The following is a 19704-nucleotide window of genomic DNA, read 5'->3' on the forward strand; positions in this document are numbered from 1 at the left end:
GTCAAAGGGGAAGCTGCAGACTGCCCTCTGGTGGACAATTCAACATCAATACTTACAACGTGACTGAAGGGCATTTCTCTAGTCTCTTTAAAAATTTCATCTCTCGGCCATTATATATAAACACATATCTCGGCAAATCACTAATATCAGCAACGTCGGTTGGACTCTATAAAGCACCTGTTACCAATCTGGTGAAAAAACACCTCAAATGAAGATTAAAGTGATAATCCCCCCCCCCCCCCCCAAAAAAACCCTCCTGAGTAAAAATATTGTGATATTGTATTTGTGAGATGATCAGACAGATGGAGATAAGGAAAATTCATAAAATTGGAGGACTGTTTTCAAACATATGATCCAGTCTGATTACAGGACTTCTGTGGTGATGATGAAACTCATTTACTGACCCTTTTAGGGAAAAAAATATTCAGTTCATTCATTTTTTATGATATCCTAGCAACACTGCGCTAATATTTGGCTCTAACTAACCCTGCTGGCTTAGCTGCCATGAAGACAGAAACATCAGCTGCTTAACAAAAGCCCTCTCCGAACCCTGCTGTCACTCAAAAAAATGTATGCTGTACAACATAATTGTTTCCTGATGCAAAGTGCCATTTTTCTAATGACAAATACACAGTCCTACAAAACAGCACCCTAAAGCTTCAAGTCCAACTTGCCATCATCATAGGACTGAAACTCAAATCCCTCACTGGGATAAATCACTGGCAGTGACTGACCACAAAGTCCATAAAAGTTCCCTCGATCACACCACTTTTTTCTTCTTCTGCCTTCCTTTGCCGTACCCCCGTCCGAACCAGCCACCCTGCACAGATGTGGTCTTCTGCTCCTCAGGGTCATCTGAGCTTTCATCCCGTCCATCAGGCGGCGCTATAATCTCACGAGAGTGGCTTTCCATCTCTTCAGGCCTTAGAGGTGTAGCCAGACTGAAGATGGGATCGTCTGTCCTGATAAAATAGAATGAGGGAAACCCAGCATGGACAGTTTGGCTAAATGTTTCTGCTGTTTTCTCTTTGTGTATGAAAGAAAAATCCAAGTACACTTAATATTAGCATCTGACTTTAAGATTTTTATTTTTTTAAGATTAACACAGTTAAACCCACTCTTGCAAGAAAACTATCTAAATTACAGATTTTATATAGGTCAGTATTTTTTATATTATCTGTGTCTGTTGGGTGTCATCATCCTACCTGTTATATGCAGGAATCTGAATGTTCAGCTCCTTCATGAGGAGTCGCATGACGTCGTCACACTTGCCATGAATTTTCAGCATAGCCAGATCATCTTTTGGTGTCCACTAAAATGAAAGCACCACCATCGTGAGCAGCCAGAACTACTTATTTTATTTATTTGTGTTATTTTTCATAGAAATGTATATGTGTTGTAGCAATGCCGGAATTGACAGGCTGGGAAAAATGCAAGAAAGGGAAAAAAAAAGAGAATGGGGAAGAAAGTAGAAAAAGGATACAGGGAGGATAGAGCACAAGTAGAAAACCACAATGGTTCATCAACTGCTGTACCAGTTAAAAAAAAAAAAAAATACAAAAAACAAACTGTACCTGGAAAACACAAATATATGTGAGAAAAACACAAAACAAAAACAAAGCATGAGTGAGTAAGAGTGTGAATGTCTGTGTCTCTGTTACAAATTGTACTTAATGGGGGCAGAAAGCTGCAGCAAAAAAAGCCAGAGGCAAACCCAGCAGACCTGGGCTGCCCGCAGTCCACCACGAGCATTGAAGAACCATGGCCACACATTCCAATGACAACCGCATGCCCCCCTCCCTCCCCCAGCAGAAGGGAGAGGGAAGCCCCAGATGGAGCTCCCCCAGCTGAGGGGCAACGGAGAGAGCCTGAGGCAATGGGAAGCCAGCGCCCCCAGAGGCCAGCCCCCACACAAGCCGGTAGTGTGACCCAGGTGCCCGAGAACCACCAGACACCCCGCAGACCAGGAAACCCTGGCCTTCCTCGACTCTGTGCATGGGTGGCAAGGCACAACAAGCCCAGACACAGGTCCAGCCCCCCACTCGTGACAAATTCACACTCATCCACATCCACCCACCCTCTGAAGCAAGGGCGAGTAGACCCCACCCCCCCCAGGGCCAGCAGGATGCTGCCAGCCTGGCCTCAGCACCCAGAACTTCACTTGCGCCTCATTCATATTTATGTGCATCTTTTTCACCAATAAGAGAAAAACTAAATGTACCTGGAGGTTGACAATGTAGAGTTTGGGCCTTTTGCTTGCTGGTCGGCTCATGCACCACAGAGAAGTGTATTTCTTCAGCACCTGAAGGAACGAGAGGCAGAGTGCAGAAGGAAAGTACTGATCAGTATATTAATAATATAAAAAGGGATTAAAAATAGAGGTTCCTTTAAGAAGTCTCTAAAACCAGATGGGTGGAATTTAACTTGTATATAATTGTCTTACTACTTACTCTCTGCTTCTTTCACACAGTAAAATGAATAAAAGGGTTTTTCCACCCACAGATGCGATTACATCAATAAAATGTTTGCTTTTTTTACATTATATAAATATTTAGACTGTATTATAATGTGTAAATGTGGGCTTTAACTTATTTATAGGTATACTGCATGAAAACAACAACAACAAAAAAGAAGGAATTAGCAGTCCATATAAACACCGTAATTAAAGGAATGTCTTTTTTAAAATAGAGGCAATATTGCCATTATTATAACTCAACTTAATAAACATGGTGTAAGATTTGTTTTGTATAGTAGCATGTTTAGAAAAAGTACTAAATAAATATTAACAGATGCTGTGAGTTTTTAAAGTCACGTCCTATGATAATTAGTAATCAACAGATACTGAAGGTACACAAGAGTGCAGCCGGACTCCCCCTCAGTTAGGGTGTTGTCTGTGCTTTATTATGGGGTCAGTGTGTTTGTAGGTCACAAGTTGCTGAATGGAGAACAGAGACATAGCTAAGATATGGAAAACAGACTTCTATGGTGCCATGTAAACACACATTTATTTGATAAGAATTAAAAATGTGACTCACTGATGTGCAAAGATGTGGCAGCTGCTGTGCCAACACATTTTGGGCAATCTGGATGTCCATTCGTGAGGACAAATACTGTGTAACTAATATAAAACTGTATAATCTATGTAACCTAACCCACATTACATTTACAGACTCAAACAGTTTTATAAAACCTACCTTCAGACTGGAACCTAAGCAGAGGATAACATCCGCCATCTTGGCAGCTTCTGTCGCTCCCCTCCAGTTGAGAGGCTGCTCGAGGGTCCCGCGCTCCCCAAAGTGCACTATGGTGTCTCTGAGTTCGCCTCCACAGTGGCTGCATTTGCGGCCGGTCCCATGGCGGTGTAGCGACGTTCGCTCCGTCACGTCAAACAAACGGATGTACTCTCTGACTGGGGAGCAAGACATGCACACCTAGGGACAGAAAAATAAACCCAGCGTTTCAGGGCAGCTTAGATTCTTTGAATGAGTCATCTGAGGGTGCTAAGAGATTTATTGCAATGTTTATTAATTCGTGTTTTGCATTTAATCTGCCTGCACAGACTAAGATCTACTGTTAGGGCTGCAGGTAATACTGTCAGCCCTGCTGTCAATCTTTCACCCCATTCTTCCAAGGCGTCACTTCTACTCCTTCAGCTTTCAGTGTTCACTCATGCGTGCACTCCTAACACTGCGGATGCAGTTCACCTCCACATTTCAAATTTCTTTATTCAATTCCTAAATTCAGAGACTTTTATTCAGCCCAAGCCTGAAGGATAAGAGCAATCAGAGACTGCATACCTTTGCCAGCGACTGAAAATTCCCTCCACACCATAAATTAACTGAGGCCCTGGATCCAGAAGGCTCTCTGGAGCTAGATTAGTTAATATTTTTCTCAATAACATCAAAATGATGTGTCACACTGTCTCTCATTACAACTTGATAAGTATTTTTGAACACTTGATGCAAAAATATCCAATTTTGTCCCATCTCACGCTAGTCTGCAGTCCTTCCAAAAACTCTTCATTCAGTATTCAGAACAACTCGAAAAGTTAATCACTTCCACGTTGGGCTAAGCCTGAGAGCTTGTAATATTTTCATGCAAATCCTTCTATTTGCATAAAAACATTTGGTCAGGATCTCACAGAAACTAAACTATGAGGCAGCTAATGATGACAGCTCACAAATGACCTTAAACAGACCTATATGGAGACTCAAGCATCAATTTAAGCATTTGTGACCGCTGTTAAAAAGCAGCGTTCAACCCACAGCACTTCTAAGATGTGACGCACCTGAGAAATATTTGTGAATTAAACACAAACATGTCTAGATCTGCAAGGATTTTGGCAGAGATGCTGTTTTTAGAAACATCACAGAAAATGTGTTCCTGACTTTCTACACAGTCTAAGGACTAAGAATGAATGGATCTTACCTCAATAAACATGTTGCCATGGAGCTCAGACAGGGCGTGTCTGGGTAGACCGCTACGCAGGTGAAGTCCATCGCAGTTCTGAGACACAACGTGCTTCACCTTTACACAGCATAAATAACAATAGAACATGAAGTGGTGCATTTAAAAGTGCTGTGAACAGAGCTGTTATAAGGAGGAGACACAGCACTCAACCAACCCTGAACAGAGATCTGTGGGGATGTTCTGTGATGCTAAAAATAGTCGCTATCCTGTCCTCGCCACAAATGAGCCAATCAATGCCAAACCAGGAAACACAGTAGCCAATCATGTTTCAGCTGTGTGGTAGCAGGCATATTTGGTCATTATCATAGTGAAGCTCTGGTAAGGGTAGTTATCGTTTTTCTTGCCTAACCTATCAAAATCCTTCTAGAGCAGGGATCCTCAAATCCAGGCCTCGAGGTCCGGTGTCCTGCAGGTTTAAGATGTGTCCCTGATCCAACACACCTGATTCAAATAGCTGAATTACCTCCTCAGTATACAGTCAAGTTCTCCAGAATCCTGCTAATGACTTCTATATTTGCCTCAGGGACACATCTAAAACCTGCAGGACACCGGACCTTGAGGATCCCTGTTGTAGAGGAAAGTCTCAAGTCTCAGCAGCTACCTGGGAACATCTCAGCAGTTATTTTGAAGCTCCTATCTAAATGAATGGTAAAGAGTTCTATAACTTTAATTTCAATGGTCACTTGGACTAAAAAAAAAAAAAAAAACTGTCAAAATAAAAAGTTTGGTGAATTTGATATGAAAATAAGGCCTGAAAAATGTTTTTATTCTGCTGATTATACTTCCACATTTTCACAGCATTACTGCTTCATTAATGCCTCCATAAAGTGTGCCAACATAATCAACATCTCATCCCACCAGAGCAGTGAAGAACAAATGCCACACAAATTCCCTTCATGGAAAAGGAGGTGACATGACACTGTACAGAAATCTACATGAGTGTTGCGACCTGGGTAAAGGTGGTGGTGAATTAGCACCGGATTTGTTTAGTGCTCTGGAGGGACGAGCCAGTAACACTGACCGTGTCGGCACTCTGGACTGAGCTGTTAATGACCAGTGTTACTCAAAAAGTAATGCACTAATCACTCACCAGAGAAAGTAATTTGTTACAATATTTGCCGCATTACTTTCATGTTATTCCATAAAAGGACCTGAAATTCCACATAATTATCCATTAAAAATACAAACCTTAGGCTACAGTTCCACACACCAACACAAACCCCCTATCTTAATGAGGGCACATACAGTCTTTCTTTTAGCAAAGTTGGAAATCAGCCCAAAGAGACTTCAAAGTGATTTCCAAAGTGATTCTACAATAGAAACATGAACAGGTAGAAATGGAGGCTGCAATGCCACCAGCCTGACTGCTCATTACTGCCTTTGTTACCTGCTGAAGATCAGACTGTAGCTGCTGGGCTGCATACACTCAGTTTTATCACTACTCTGGATTTTTGGCTAGCTTTGTGTTAACATGCTGTCTGTGCAGATGCTAGAAAAGAGCAAAAGTTGCACTAGCAGCATAATAATGCAGTTGTTTCTGTCCTGCAAATAAAGTGAAAGTAATGTCCATATCTCCACTCCTGAAAAGCTGCAGGCTGTTCCACCATTTTTCTCCTCCAACACGAACTGAAATCTGCTGATTGTAGCACAAATGTGCAGGAAGAAAGAAAAGCATGTTTGTTTGATGCTTTTTTCCTACTTTCTATCAACCCTCGCCTGCAAATCACTGAAGAACCTTTGTAATGCAAGTAACTGAAACTGAAATTGTAACTATAACACACTGACCAAAGTTAGTACAGTAACATTACATTTGTGTTACTGAAAAATCTGTGTTACAAAGTAACATGTTATACCCAACACTATTAATGATGCTACAACGTGGAAGCATAACTTGTGAGAGAAAAAAATATACTTTAAAAGCTGTCCAACTTTTCAAGCTATTTTTTTTTGGGGGGGGGGGGGGTTAACTGATAACTTTATACATGCTGTTTTTATGTCGCAGTGACCATTGAAATTGAAGTTCTGAAGACTTTGGAGTGACATACCAGCTTTTCCTTGTGAAGCATCTTAATGCACATGTGCGTGAGTGTCGGCTCTGCTTTACTCAGGTCTGATGAGCTGCTCGTAAAGAAACACAGATAAAAAAAGAACACATGAGGGGAGAATAATATAGTTTGGAAAAAAAAAAAAAAAAATCAGAATAAAGACAGTATCTCACCTAATGGCCCGACCCTTCTGTAGCTGCGTCCATACTCCATTAGGGCCCCTGTAGTCAGGGATAGAAGCTGCCTGAAATTACAGATAATGTCTGTGTTGTTAAAGTTTGAAAAGAAGGAGGAAGATGAAAACAAAGAGGAAAAGTCTAGCGTACCGTGCTGATACCAGCTCCAGTGTAAACCACGAGGTGACTGGCTTGCTTGACTGCCACAGCGAGCTGCCTGACTTTACTTTTCAGCTCATCAGCACCATCAAACACCTGAAACAGCACAGGGAACCACAAATGTTTTAAGTTCACATCAACAAACATAATCAGGGCTGCACCAAAGACCATTAGATTCGGAAATAATCAGAAAAGGACTGAATCTTTGTCTGGAGGGTGGGCGGAGAGGTGATGGTGACGATGCCTTGCGTCTAATTTTATAACCATGACAAACTCATGTAAAATGATCACTAAGTGAGAAAGTCGGAAAAACCAATGTTGTTTTATTCCACTACTGTTCATGTCACTCTGACATCTTTAACTTGGCCTTGGTGCAGCTCATCAGTTCATTCTCTGTCTAAGGCTGGGATTACAACGTGGCCGTAAACAACAACAACAACTAGACAACAAAATATCTTGATTATTCTGAGCTTTTGGAGAGACTCTGCATCAGTGTGTGTGTTTACGCCTATTGAGAATCAATGGGTAGATTCTATGGCTCAGGAGGCAGAATGAGTTGTCTACCAATCAGACGGTCAATGGTTCCAGGAGACTGGCGCCAGCTCCCTCGGTATCTTGCCCAAGATACCGAACCCCGAGTTTAACCTGATGCATCCATCGGAATGTGTGTGTGAATCAGACAAGGTGTTTTGGTACTGAAAAAAAGCACTTGTATAAATATGTATGATTGGGTGAATGAGGCCTGTAGCAAAAAATGCTTTAAAAGTGCTAAATAAGTACCAGTTTATTTACCAAAATTAGTTTCTTCAGTTTGTATTCATTATACTTAATTGTATCTGTGCAAAATCAATCTTAGAGGTGCGAGCACAGACTCAAACCAGAAACCCGCGGGTTACCAGTCGGCTGTTCCAATCTAGTTATCCCTCCAATATTCAAGCGGATAAGCAAGTCAGATCCAGCCACACTGGGCCCGAGTCTCACCTCTTCCTGTTTCCTCTTGAGCACATTTCTGCGGACTTGTCTCTTGCAGAGCTCCTCCACAGTATCTCTGTGCAGCAGTAGCGCAGCGGCCTCCTCCTCCGACCGCTCAGCCTCCGGTTTCTTCAGGACCCTCCCGACCTACAGGAGGAAAACAGAAGAACCGGGTCAGGCTCACCGGCTGACTAATAATACACACAGCAAATATGAGCTAGTTTAGCCTGCTAGCTGTAAATGTTCTGCCTTTTCCCCCTCACCAGTCTGAAAACCTCCCTCTCGCTCTCCCTCTGCAGTATTTTGGCCTTGCTCAATGCTTTCCTTTGAGCCCGTGAAGAAACACCGGCGTCTGGCTCCTCCGCCATCCCGTTTTCAATCAGCTGACGAGAAGATATCTATTCAAAATAAAGCTCATAGCAGCAGACCGCAGGCGGAAGCAGTTCAGATGCGCATATAAAAGGAAGGAAACCGGTCACATCGCCCCCTGCTGCTGGGAGTCTGTAACAGTCCTACATTTCACAATAATCACACCAACCAGTCAGTGTAAATAAACATTTATTATCAAACGAATAAATAACATATAAAACAAATCCAAAATCTATAACAATCGAAAAATTGCAAATATTGACTACAAATATTTAAGGCAACACGAAGAGTAACATGTTTCAAGTCATGTATTAGCATCGATATTAAGGACTATCAAAATACTACTCATATCACACAAGAAGGGCTTAATGTGTGGGAATACATCCAGTGATGGTCTGTTTTTGGTGCTATAAAAATGAAGGAACTGAGTTATTCAACCTACAGAGGAAAAAGAGTTTAACACCAACTGGAAAATGTTTTTAAAATTTTTTAATTTTAAAAATGCAAATTAAATAACCAGATAGCCTATGCTAGCTGATTTTAATCTTCAGCCCCTCCGTGACCCTGAAATGGATAAGTGGCTAAGAAAATGGATAAATCAAACTTTCTCAATATAGGTGAAAAAAATAACAGTTGTGTTTCATCTGGGTGGCCTAAAAACCAGCCCTCTTCTCAGAGGTATGAGAAATTAAGAAAATTCCTGTGGGTAGAAAAAAATCACAACAGAGAGAATCTGTGGACTGCCTCTGCTGGTCACTGTGGGAGTCCCTCCCATGGTCAATGACCTCAGTGTTTTTTGAGGTGCAGTGCTGATCTCAGCTTTTGTCACCTGGCAAAAATCTATTTGAGTAGAACTGGTTCTACACTGGCACCATGTTTCTGGAAAAGGGGTAATACTGACTTTTTCCACGGAAGACAAAGAATTCTGTGGAAAACACGGAAAAACACAAGCAAAAGCTTATTTCCTATTAATTGTAACAGTGGGCCAGACAGCAAAAAACAAGGGTACTTTGCCAAAATGTCTGCTCTGAAAAAGGTCTATTTACTGTATGTTTATTTATTAACATCATTCTTTAGAATGGATCTATTATGATTTTTCTTATTTTCTGCCAAACACAGGCTTTTCTACTCTTGGTATCAAAGAAAGGGGATATCCCTAATATGGTCATATCAGGCACAGAAGCCCCACCCACTTTCTGTTCAAAACCTTCTGTTTCCAAAAGGCAGACAATCAGAAGAAAGTTGACTCTAAAGGAGCTAAAACAGCTTGTTTCAGACCTTGGATGGACTGAGCAGTTGCACCAAGGCTTAGTATAAGACAAATAAGGATTATTCTGAACAATGAATCATGCAAAGCTACCCTGGTAGAATCAAAGAATAAAAATCTGGAGCTTTGCATGTCATACAAAACCAAGCAGTGCAGCAACAAATCCTTCAAGCTATGTTTCAGTCTAAGTCCCCATCATGACTATGTGAGGTGCTACATAAATATTCACTTTTCCTGTGCCAAAATCTACTATTTGACCCCAAATTTGTGAACTCCTGCTTTCCTGTAATACCCAAATTAACTGAGTGATCATCCATATCGCTCACTGTAGCTATCAGAACATCTGCAGTCTATAAATCTTTTAGATGCAGTGAACAGACCTTTAAAGTTGCTGCCAACTGATTTTTCTTTCCTGTCAACTCAACATTTTCCCACAAACATCTTCAGTATAAATAATCTGAAGATGGTACAAAAGTGTTGGAAGCAGACGTGACAGAGCAGCTCCTCTGTAGTCACTATGGTGTCAAAAATGTTCTCAAAGCTCCAGAGATGAAATACAATGATATACATTAGTCATCCATTTGAATCAAATTTGGTTTTTGGTTTTGGAAACTCTCAGATGATTAGTAATACTTTATTCATATAATCACTAGAGGGCTTGTTAGGAGTCCTCACTGGGGCCAATTAGGAAGGTGTCATTGGGGTCTAGAGGAGGAAGCGCTCTTGGGGACCCTCTGAGGATTTGCTCTGAAATGTCCTCGTTTGGTTTCTGGCAGGGGCTCAGCAGAGAATCCAGATTTTTTTGCTGTCCTCGTCATAACCCCCCGATGGCTCTCTGCAGCCTTTCTTTGGCTCCTGAAACAAAGAGAAGACAAGTTTTAGTAGCTGACAAAGAAATAAAAAAGAAAGTTTTTCTTTCGGTGGTGCAAGATTTTCAATTCATCACAGAATTAAAGTAACTGCCGCCTTTTTACATTGCAATAAAAGCACTAAATCACTTTGCCTCCACTCCATTGATTCTTGCGCAACTTGTAATGACCAGGTTCTCTTCGGGTTCATGAAGAAAACAGAAAAAAAAAACAAAACAGCACAGATGCAGTAAAAACTCACATCATTCCTGTCTTCCTCTCCAGCGACTTTTGTGTTGCAGCTGACAGAAAGCTCTTTCGTCTGGGAGGGCCAGTGCGCGAACTCTAAACAAGCACACACACATGCATGTAAAATGCACAAGTTTGAATTTATTTTGTATTTTCTCTAAAGGTTTTACAAGGTTGTTTAACTTGACAAGGCCAAGGCCTGTTAGCTTCTTGTTAGTGATCATGATTGACTACAACTGGTAGTTTCTCTGTGCCAGCATAAGAAGGATTTGGTTAACAGCACTCATTGGACTGAACAATACTCAAAACAATGGTAAAGTCCAAGATTCCAAGATCATCAGGCCAAACAGTCGTATGTAAATACAAGTTATTCAGATGTGTCCCCACTTTTCCAAGGTCTGGAAGAAGACCCAAACTGTCACCCTCAGATGAGAAGAAATTGGCTAGGATGTTCAGGAACAATGCAGGAACCACAAACGCTCAATTCTGCCATGAACTGGAAACAGCATCACTGTCCACAATGAAGCAAGTTTTATATCACCATGACCCCTTCAAGTTTGACTGAAATTTGCAGCTGCCCACATGGACAAGCCACATGCCTTCAGGAGAAGAATTTTATGGTCAGACGAGACAAAGATTGAGCCATTTGGATACAGTGATGAGGTATGGTTGGAGGAGTAAAAGTAAGACTTTCAAACATAAAAACACTGTAACAAATGTCAAGCATGGTGGTGGTATCATCATGCACTGGGGCTGTTCTGATGAAGGAGGACTACCTCCAAATTCTTCCAATTCACCTCAAATCAACAGCTAGATGGTTTAAATTTGGACACAATTAAGCTACAGCTGACTAAATGTATATCCTGTGCATGCCAGGAGATAAGCATAAGGCTCATCACCTATTATGTAGGACACTTTAGGTAAGAAAAAGGAATAAAGAGCCCATAAAGTGAAATGAAATGAGATTAGTTTCTCATCTTGTCCACTCATATTTTTCCCTTTTCCAGAGTAACCCATCCCTAAAGTAAAGCTTTCTGTGACTGAAATGAAATTCATTCATGATTCATGATATATACACACACCTATGTCTATCACACAAGGTAACAACTTCATATGATACAGTTTTACCACTGCAATGTAATATTCAGAGGTCACCTGTGGGTTTAACACATGCTGTTATTAAAGGATCAAAGCATAACAGGAGGTTATGCCATGAAGTGGAAAACACACCGTTAACATTTAAATGACCCGTGTCACTTCTCAGTCATGTTGTTTGTTTTGTGTCACCATGAATTGTGGGAGGGCATTATCGCTTTTCCCTTTACAAACAATGGTTCTGTGTATCCTCTGCAAAAGGAAGCAACAAAAGTGGAAATCATGGAAGCACTGAAGAACCCCATCTTTGTACTCAGAGAATCTGAAAAGCTCTTATTTAAGACTGCCATGAAAATACTTCTGGGTCACATCACTTTAGAACCTTTTGAAGAAAACCTGACTACTGACCACATGCGTAAACACAGCATATGATCCCCTGAAAAGGTTACCTGTCGTCTGAGCTCTCTCTCCTTGGCGAGCTCTCTGTCCCAGCTGATCAGCTGCATCCGCTCCCTGGCTGACAGGCTGAAGAATATGTCGTAGACCTCATAATGTGCAGCGCGCAGCTGGAGGAGCAAACAATTACATAGCGGACGATGGCTTCAATGAATGCGTGCAGTCACAGTAACTGTTGTGGTAACTGCTAATGGAGCGAGTAATTGTTGAGTTGACAGTGTGTAGGAGAGCGGAGAGGTTAACAGATGTGTTTACAACATGTATACCTGCAGAATGACTCTCTCCTGCAGTAAGAGGTCCTGTCTACTGCAGAGCTGAGGGCTCTGCTGCCGGAGGGCCTGCAGGAACTGCTGTGTGTCCTGCATGAGCAAAAACACACACGCACACACACACACACACACGCACGCACGCACGCACGCACGCACGCACGCACGCACGCACGCACGCACACAGTGTAGACTACTGTATTATTTATTTGTATGCATCATGAAAATGATTCTTACAAAGAGACAAACTGTCAAACTGATTGCTAAAGTATTCATGGATTTACAATGCAGCTGCCACATTAAGTAACATGCAAAACAAAATGTTCCACCTTAAAAGCTGCCAGCAGCTGCTGGTTTACAAGTTACTGAGTAAAAAGTAAAAGTGAACCAAAATTATGCTGCTTAATTCACACAAACTCATCTTATAGTGATTGGCCTTTATTTATTTCAGCTGCTGAAGATCCCCAGGCTGGCATCACCTTGCCAAGAGTACTGGTGCTTTTTACTGAAAAATGTAAGGTACCTCTGACTTTACTGCAATTTTCACACTTTGCAAAACCTTCCAATGGCTACAACTGGACTTCTGGTGGGCCAGTTTTGTTTTGCTATAAAACAGAAGTTCATCTATGTTGCTGGCACGTGAATTCTGTAATGTTATGGTAGATCCACTATCAGTGTTTTAATCTGTCTAAATAATCAGATTTGTCCAAACAAAATAAAATCATCATCAGTGATGGAAAATATTGACCCCAGATTTAGATGTCTCTGTCTTAGTAATTGTGCTGCCCTGTCACAATGTAAAGTACTCCAGAAAGAATCTCAGCTACATGGCTGTAGCTAAAGGGTATCCTAATGAATTAAATTAAGCACAGCTGTACACATTTGCACACAAGCAGAGCTCATTTAATGACATTAAGAGCATGTGTTGCAAGAAACAGATGTGACATCGCTGTCACTACTCACCCTGACAGTGCGCACCAGCTGTGCCACTCTCTCCGTCCTCAGCAGCCTGCGAGTTAGAAAACCTTTCACAGCTGCAGCCAGCAGGGGGTGGTAGTGCTGCGAGCTGGAAGACTGGGGAAGAGGAGGAAGACGGGAGAATGGGTGATGAGAAAGGGGTGAATAATGAGGACCAGAGGGGAGGAGAGAGGAGAATGCTAATTCCATCAGTGACAACCAATTAATTTCCCACGCAGCTTCTCAAGGTCTTTTGGTTGGCATCTGTTTAGTGCATCAATGCAAGTGGACTCATGGCTCATCATTATAATAAAGAATAATAAACAGAATAATAAGCAGCTGATGTGCCATCACTCACTTGTTGATTCAAGAGCGGTAGCATTTAAAAGACATGTTTGTTGAACAAATGTAGTCCTACTGAAGCTGAACTGCTGTGCTGGGAGACATAAACGCACAATAACAGATAAAAGTGGATGGTGATGAGGATTAAGACGTGGTGGGCGGAGTGTCTGTTTTATATCAGTGTGTCAGCCAACTGGTGATGACTAAAAATCCTGCAGATAAAAAGGGTGAGCAGGGCAAGCTTTCTGCATCACTGACATTACTGGACAAATATTATGGTAATACCTGAGAGAGGGTAGAAAAGGTCAATGTGTCCCCAAGACGTGAGCCTGACATGGAGCAGGGGAAGGACATGCTCTGGAGGAGATGATAACGGACTGCCAGTGCCTGAGAGACAGACATACGGAATAAGAGGAAAGGTTCATGTGTATGTGTGTGCATTTGGGAGCAGGCAAGGTTGGAAAATATTGAATTGGAAAGGACAGCAAATGAGGCAGGAGGAAGAAATTAATTGAGGGTAGAGAGGAAGAGACAGAAGGGGGAGAGACGGGGCACAGAGGTAAGAGGGATGAGATGAGCAGTGGAGCAGAGGAGGAGAGGGATGACTGGGATGATGAGACAGGAGAGATGGAGGAAATTAATACAGCCAGAGAGTAAAAACAATGTTGGAGGAGGTATGAGACAAAACAAAACGAGGGATGAGAAGAGAAGGGAGGGGAGAAAAAAAAAAAAAGGGAGGAGGTGGAGAAGGCGAAGGGACCATTAGCGGTGGCACTCAGCGGGACGATCTGGCACTTAACCACAGACGCTCATGAATTAAACAAATTATCCTTTCCTTTTCTGTGTCAATTCCCTCGATCTCCTCCTCCCGCTACCAGAGAGTCCAGCAGACAGCTCGCTCTCATCACAGCACAGATGATGGAGGGACAGAGGGGAGTCAAAAAGAAGTCTTTTTATGAAACAGCTTATGTTAATTATATTGTTGTTAAGGATACATAAATTAAACAGAGCCTGTGATTAACAGGGCAAGGACACGGGCCAAGAACAAACACAGACACAAGCTGAAGAAACAGGAACCAGTTGCCAGAGAACAGCAGGCGTCCTTGAAGTCTTGCATGTGCGCACGCACGCATACACACATGCACGCACACACACACACTCTCAAAGACCGTGCCAGCTCGCCTCTTAGGGATGTAATGAAACATTTATAGTAGAAACCCTGTTTTTTTGTTTTTTTTTTTACTGGGGAGAGTCTGAAGGTCTCTTGTAATGAGCAAATGTCTGTAGTCAGCCCACGACCCGGGTCTCCAAAAGCTGATACTCTAACAGGTAGGGCAACAACACTTGCGTGTGTGTGTGTGTGCTGACATGTGGAGCAATGCCAGAGTCTTTTTTTTTTTTTTTTTTTTAATGTCTGCTTCTAGCTTCAAAGAAACATTTAGGGTCAGTGTTGTGTTACAGCTCAGTAAATTGGTTAGAAACTCACAAAGCCTGTATTTTCCTCGTCTTTAAAAGATTAAAACACGAGGCTGGACCTCAGTTTTTATTTCTCATAGGTGACTTTGGGTGAAGTTGGAAACCTTGGTGGAGTGAATTATGGTTGCTGTACTGGAATTACGCAGTGCTAGATCTGTACAGCAATACGTGATGCAATCTAATGCAAGAAGCAGACCAATGGGAGGGAGGTAATATCAGTGACTGCGCTTTTACCATATTTAGAGTTAGAATAAATGATCAGTTGTTTGGGGGTTTCAGGAACATATTTCAGAATATTTTCTTCATTTTCTTGATATAACTTCTGACTCTCAAAACAATAATAGACTAAAAAGAGCCTGCCGATGTACAGTATCATTTTCTCATTGTTGAAGAAACCTATTAATGGAAAAAGGGCTAAAATAATTGCTAAAATGCCATATCCAATAGATGCCACTCAGATATGAAACTGTAAAGCGTCTTTGAGTGTCTAGAAAAGCGCTATATAAGACTAATGCATTATTATTATTATTATGAGTAAATGCTGAGTTTCTTCTGAACTTATTTCTGCAAATTGTGTGAGTGAATATTTATGGCAACAGACTCAAAAAAGACTACAGCAACCACTTTAATTGTAATAAATGCAAATGCTATGTATATTGCAGTTTCTGGATTCAAGTCTTATAAGATATATAAAGATTTGGCTACAATTCATTTTGGACTTTTTGTTAATAATTTGAAAATTGCTGCTTCTAGAAATCACTAAATATCACTAAAATTATTCTTTGCCATTTGGAAGGTACTATGTAAAAGTATTAGGTATAATAAGCTAAAGCTCTGGCCTAAACCTGTCAGTCAATAATTTGTGTTTGGTTTTTTTTCCCCATTAAATTAATTTCTTTGTCTTTTTTTTTTATTTTATTTTTTTAGCATTTTTGTTGCTCTTTGTGGTTTTTACTGTAAGCAATTCTCATCATCATCTAGTACAACTTAATTTAGAAAATCTTTGAGCTCTTTTGTGGATAAACAAATCTCAGTGAGACACACAGTCAAATTACCATTAACAAAGAGTGTTTATACTTGTACTGCAAACACACCCAGGGCGACATGTTTGATGTCAGCTGCTTATGCATGATAATTTAAAACCGTTCTGTTTAAAACCATTAGCTACAGCAGTAGTCCCTAAACTTTTTCAACCATAGTACTTCTAGAGATCTAAAAATGTTCCTTGGTTTGGTTTATTTGACAGTTTTTTCTGTACACGACGTCCTCACTAAGACGATAAGCATGAGCTGTTGTAACAAACCAAACATACCTAAATAATTATGACAGTGAAATTATGAAGGGGGTCTGCTTAATCTCATTTCCAATTCCATGTTTTCATTCATGGACTCTACTAAAGTAGCTTTGTATGAGTCACAGTTCAAAATAAACGGCGGCACGATGGTACACGGCAGAGGGTGACGAGTTTCGCTAGTCGCTGTGCTAACGTTCCTGCCAACGTTTCCTTGTTCCACCATGAGAATTAATCCGATGTTCAACATTTGTTCTGCATGACCTTTCTGCCAGGTCATTCGCACCCCACCTGTCATGACCCTGTGCCCCGCCAGTGGGGCGCGTCCCACAGTTTGAGAAATACTGCTTTAAGCCAACTTTCTTCTGATTGGCTGCCCCTCAGGATATCCACTCTTAGTGACATCATACAGATCCAAGTGTAGAAAAGTAGGTGTTTAGATCAGCCTACAGCCTTAGCTTTTTGCTTCGAGGGATTACCTGCACATACATTCTCAAATAAAGCTCCTGCTCCCATTTTTCTTGGCTTCACATGTCCATTTCCACACATTTCATTTTTACTAGTTTCAGATCAATCATCTAAAGAACATGTATGAATCCACAGCATACATACCATAGCAGTAATATGTATGGTATAATAAAATACACAATAATGCCAGTAGTCCATCCTGACATGTTACCTGTAGTAGTTCTTCCTGCTGTCTCCTGTGCTCCTCTTGCAGTGCTCTGACCTGAGCAGCGTGGATCTCTTTCAGCTCCTCCCACTTGTCCCGCTGACTGCTGAGGCCTTCATACCAATGCACTGCAGCTGCAAATACCACATGTGGTCACATGAAAATCACTGGCCTACTACATTTTGCCTAGAGTACATTTACACAAATATTTCTTTATTTTATAAAACTTGTAAAATTTGCTTTCTAATAATCCAGAGTCTGGGGTTGAGTCTGAGTACTTTCTCCTTTTTTTCCCCTCTATATGGTACAAGAGCTATAATCTTTTTTTTTAATGATTATTTTCTGTTGTATATTAAACATATTTTCTATATTGTTTGGGAAAGCTGCAACATTAGCACCACATCATAACCACTTATACTGGCATTTTGAGGCACAGTTGAGTTGCTTTAGCACTGGTACAGAAATACATGAAATTAAAAAAGAAAATAAACCAATCTCATCATTTCCAGCTGTTGCATTATTACCATTTTCTTCTGTATTAAAGATCGAGCCATTCATACACACGTCTCAAACTCAAGCCAAAACACCAAGATGCCTGCTATTTTTGGTGCATGCCACACTGCAAAAACTACCTGTCTAAATATAAGGAAAAAACTACTTAATTTGGAAAGATTCAGACTATAATCAAGTGAAATATTCTGCCAGTGGATTGAGATAATTACGCTTGATAAGATTTCTTGAAATAAGACAAAATATCTAGTCTTTAGACAAGTGAGAAATAACTTAAAACAAGTTGTTTAACACTCATTTCAAGTGCTTTATCAAGTCAAATAAACTCAAAACTAGCCTGCCAATGCTTCTTTCAGTGTTTTTTTCTTTCTCACTTTGAGAGAAAAACTCTTAAAACAAGAGGAACTAACAGCTGTTCTTCTGAATTCAAGAATTGCTAATTCTACATATTCTGTCTTAAAATAAGAAAGCATTTACACTAAATGAATCCAAAAACACAGTACAATATACAACAGCCTTTATTTAAATTGCTTCTCCAAATAGCAACAATAGTATACAGCATTGCACACATGAATGTGCAAAACAAACCCACACAGAAATGGTAATTAGGGCCCGAGCACGAACTGTGCGAAGGCCCTATTGTAATTGCTTCGTTTATTATTATTATTATTATTATTATTTTTTTTTTATTATTATTATTCAGGCAAATGAATTGGCTTTTTGGGGGCTTTATCATATTCAAAAACTCATGAAACTTTGCACATGCGTCACACCTGGTGAAAATTTAAGTATTTTAATGGGCTCGGGCAAGGGCGCGCCCAAATGGCTCGCTAGCGCCCCCTAAACTGGAGCCCCACCGCTGTGTTTCACGTACATGAATGAAACTTCATACACATGTATATCATGTCCAGGCGCACAAAAAATCCTCTTGGAGCCATGCCCTAAACCCAACAGGAAGTCCGCCATTTTGAATTAATTATGCAAATTTGGCGATTTGCAGCCCTCACACTTTTTCTAATAACTCAGAGGTTTTAGACGTTATCATCTTCATATTTGGTTTGTCTAACCTACACCCCCAGGGGAATCTAAATCTCGAAAATGGTGAGTTTTTGCCAAGGGGGAGGGGTCCTTATGCCCCTTTGAACTTTGATCATTCGCCATGAAATTTTGATTGCCTCTCATTCATACCTACATGATCCAATGTGCATCAAACTTCTCCAGTAGGATGAGGGTGCCCCCCTGAACACATACATATGACAATATTTAATATCAGTCGCAGCGCCACCTAGTGGGAACAGGAAATGTCATATTTTACACTTGGAGGTCCAGCTCCAAGGTGGTTTAGCAGAACCATCTCAAATTTCACCTGGAAAGCCTTAAGAAGTTGGACTTACTGTGTTTTCAAAACTGTGACTTTTTGACAAAAGGGCGTGACCCTTATGGGACGGCAAAGTTCGATGATTCGCCATGAACACAAAAATGGCTGTAACTCAAAGCCAACTTGCCCAATCTGGCTCAAACTTCAGTGGTGTGATAAGCATGCTGCCCTGCACACACTCATATGCATAAAGTCCATAAACGTTAGAGCGCCGCCTAGTGGCAGCTCGGAATATCTTAAAATAGCAAGTTTTTTGAGTAGCCCCGGAGCTACGTTTTATCTACATGTATGAAAATGTACATGCTCATGTAACATACTAAGACGTACAAAAAAGTCTCTTGGACCCATACCCTAAACCCTACAGGAAGTCGGCCATCTTCAATTGAAGGTGTCAATTTTTGCGATTTCCACGCCTGCTATTTGAACGAACTTGTCCTAGGGCATTTCACCCAGTGACACCAAATTGGCTCCAGATCATCTACACAAGTAGCCCATCAAAAGTTATTCAGGGTTTTGTAGAATATTGAACGGTGTTGCCATGGCAACCCTCTGAATTTGGACTTTTTTCAATTTCAAATTCACAGAGATTCTAAACATCAGCCCCTGGGCTGTGCTTTCTCTATGTACCTGAAAATGTGCCTGCTGATGTAAGATGCTAACATCTACAAAAAACTCTCTTGGACCGATAGCCCAAACCCAACAGGA

The 19704-nt window shown here is 41.0% G+C and overlaps 2 protein-coding genes across 7 annotated transcripts in view; both read right to left on the reverse strand.

Moving 5' to 3' along the window:
* sirt7 (sirtuin 7) overlaps positions 1-8249 on the reverse strand; it is a 9346-nt gene extending 1097 nt beyond the window's left edge. Inside the window, exons 1-10 of the mRNA XM_030733528.1 lie at positions 8086-8249; positions 7832-7969; positions 6842-6946; positions 6689-6759; positions 6516-6588; positions 4429-4527; positions 3195-3431; positions 2222-2302; positions 1206-1312; positions 1-962 (exon numbers count right to left, since the gene is read on the reverse strand). The exon at positions 1-962 is cut by the window's left edge and continues 1097 nt beyond it. Of these exons, the coding sequence (XP_030589388.1) occupies positions 761-962; positions 1206-1312; positions 2222-2302; positions 3195-3431; positions 4429-4527; positions 6516-6588; positions 6689-6759; positions 6842-6946; positions 7832-7969; positions 8086-8190 (1218 nt within the window). The 5' untranslated portion in view covers positions 8191-8249 and the 3' untranslated portion in view covers positions 1-760. The remainder of the gene's footprint in view (positions 963-1205; positions 1313-2221; positions 2303-3194; positions 3432-4428; positions 4528-6515; positions 6589-6688; positions 6760-6841; positions 6947-7831; positions 7970-8085) is intronic.
* A 123-nt stretch (positions 8250-8372) lies between these two features.
* The window catches only part of cp110 (centriolar coiled-coil protein 110), a 28896-nt gene continuing 17564 nt past the window's right edge, over positions 8373-19704 (reverse strand). For all 6 annotated transcript variants that reach the window (XM_030718796.1, XM_030718962.1, XM_030719161.1 and 3 more), the window contains 7 exons: positions 17118-17245; positions 13957-14058; positions 13336-13446; positions 12373-12465; positions 12100-12216; positions 10569-10651; positions 8373-10313 (listed from right to left, as the gene is read on the reverse strand). In XM_030718796.1, coding sequence (XP_030574656.1) covers positions 10154-10313; positions 10569-10651; positions 12100-12216; positions 12373-12465; positions 13336-13446; positions 13957-14058; positions 17118-17245 — 794 coding nt within the window. In that variant the 3' untranslated portion in view covers positions 8373-10153. The remainder of the gene's footprint in view (positions 10314-10568; positions 10652-12099; positions 12217-12372; positions 12466-13335; positions 13447-13956; positions 14059-17117; positions 17246-19704) is intronic.

The sequence above is a fragment of the Archocentrus centrarchus genome, chromosome 1 (assembly GCF_007364275.1).
Source record: "Archocentrus centrarchus isolate MPI-CPG fArcCen1 chromosome 1, fArcCen1, whole genome shotgun sequence".
NCBI classification, from domain to species: Eukaryota; Metazoa; Chordata; class Actinopteri; order Cichliformes; family Cichlidae; genus Archocentrus; species Archocentrus centrarchus.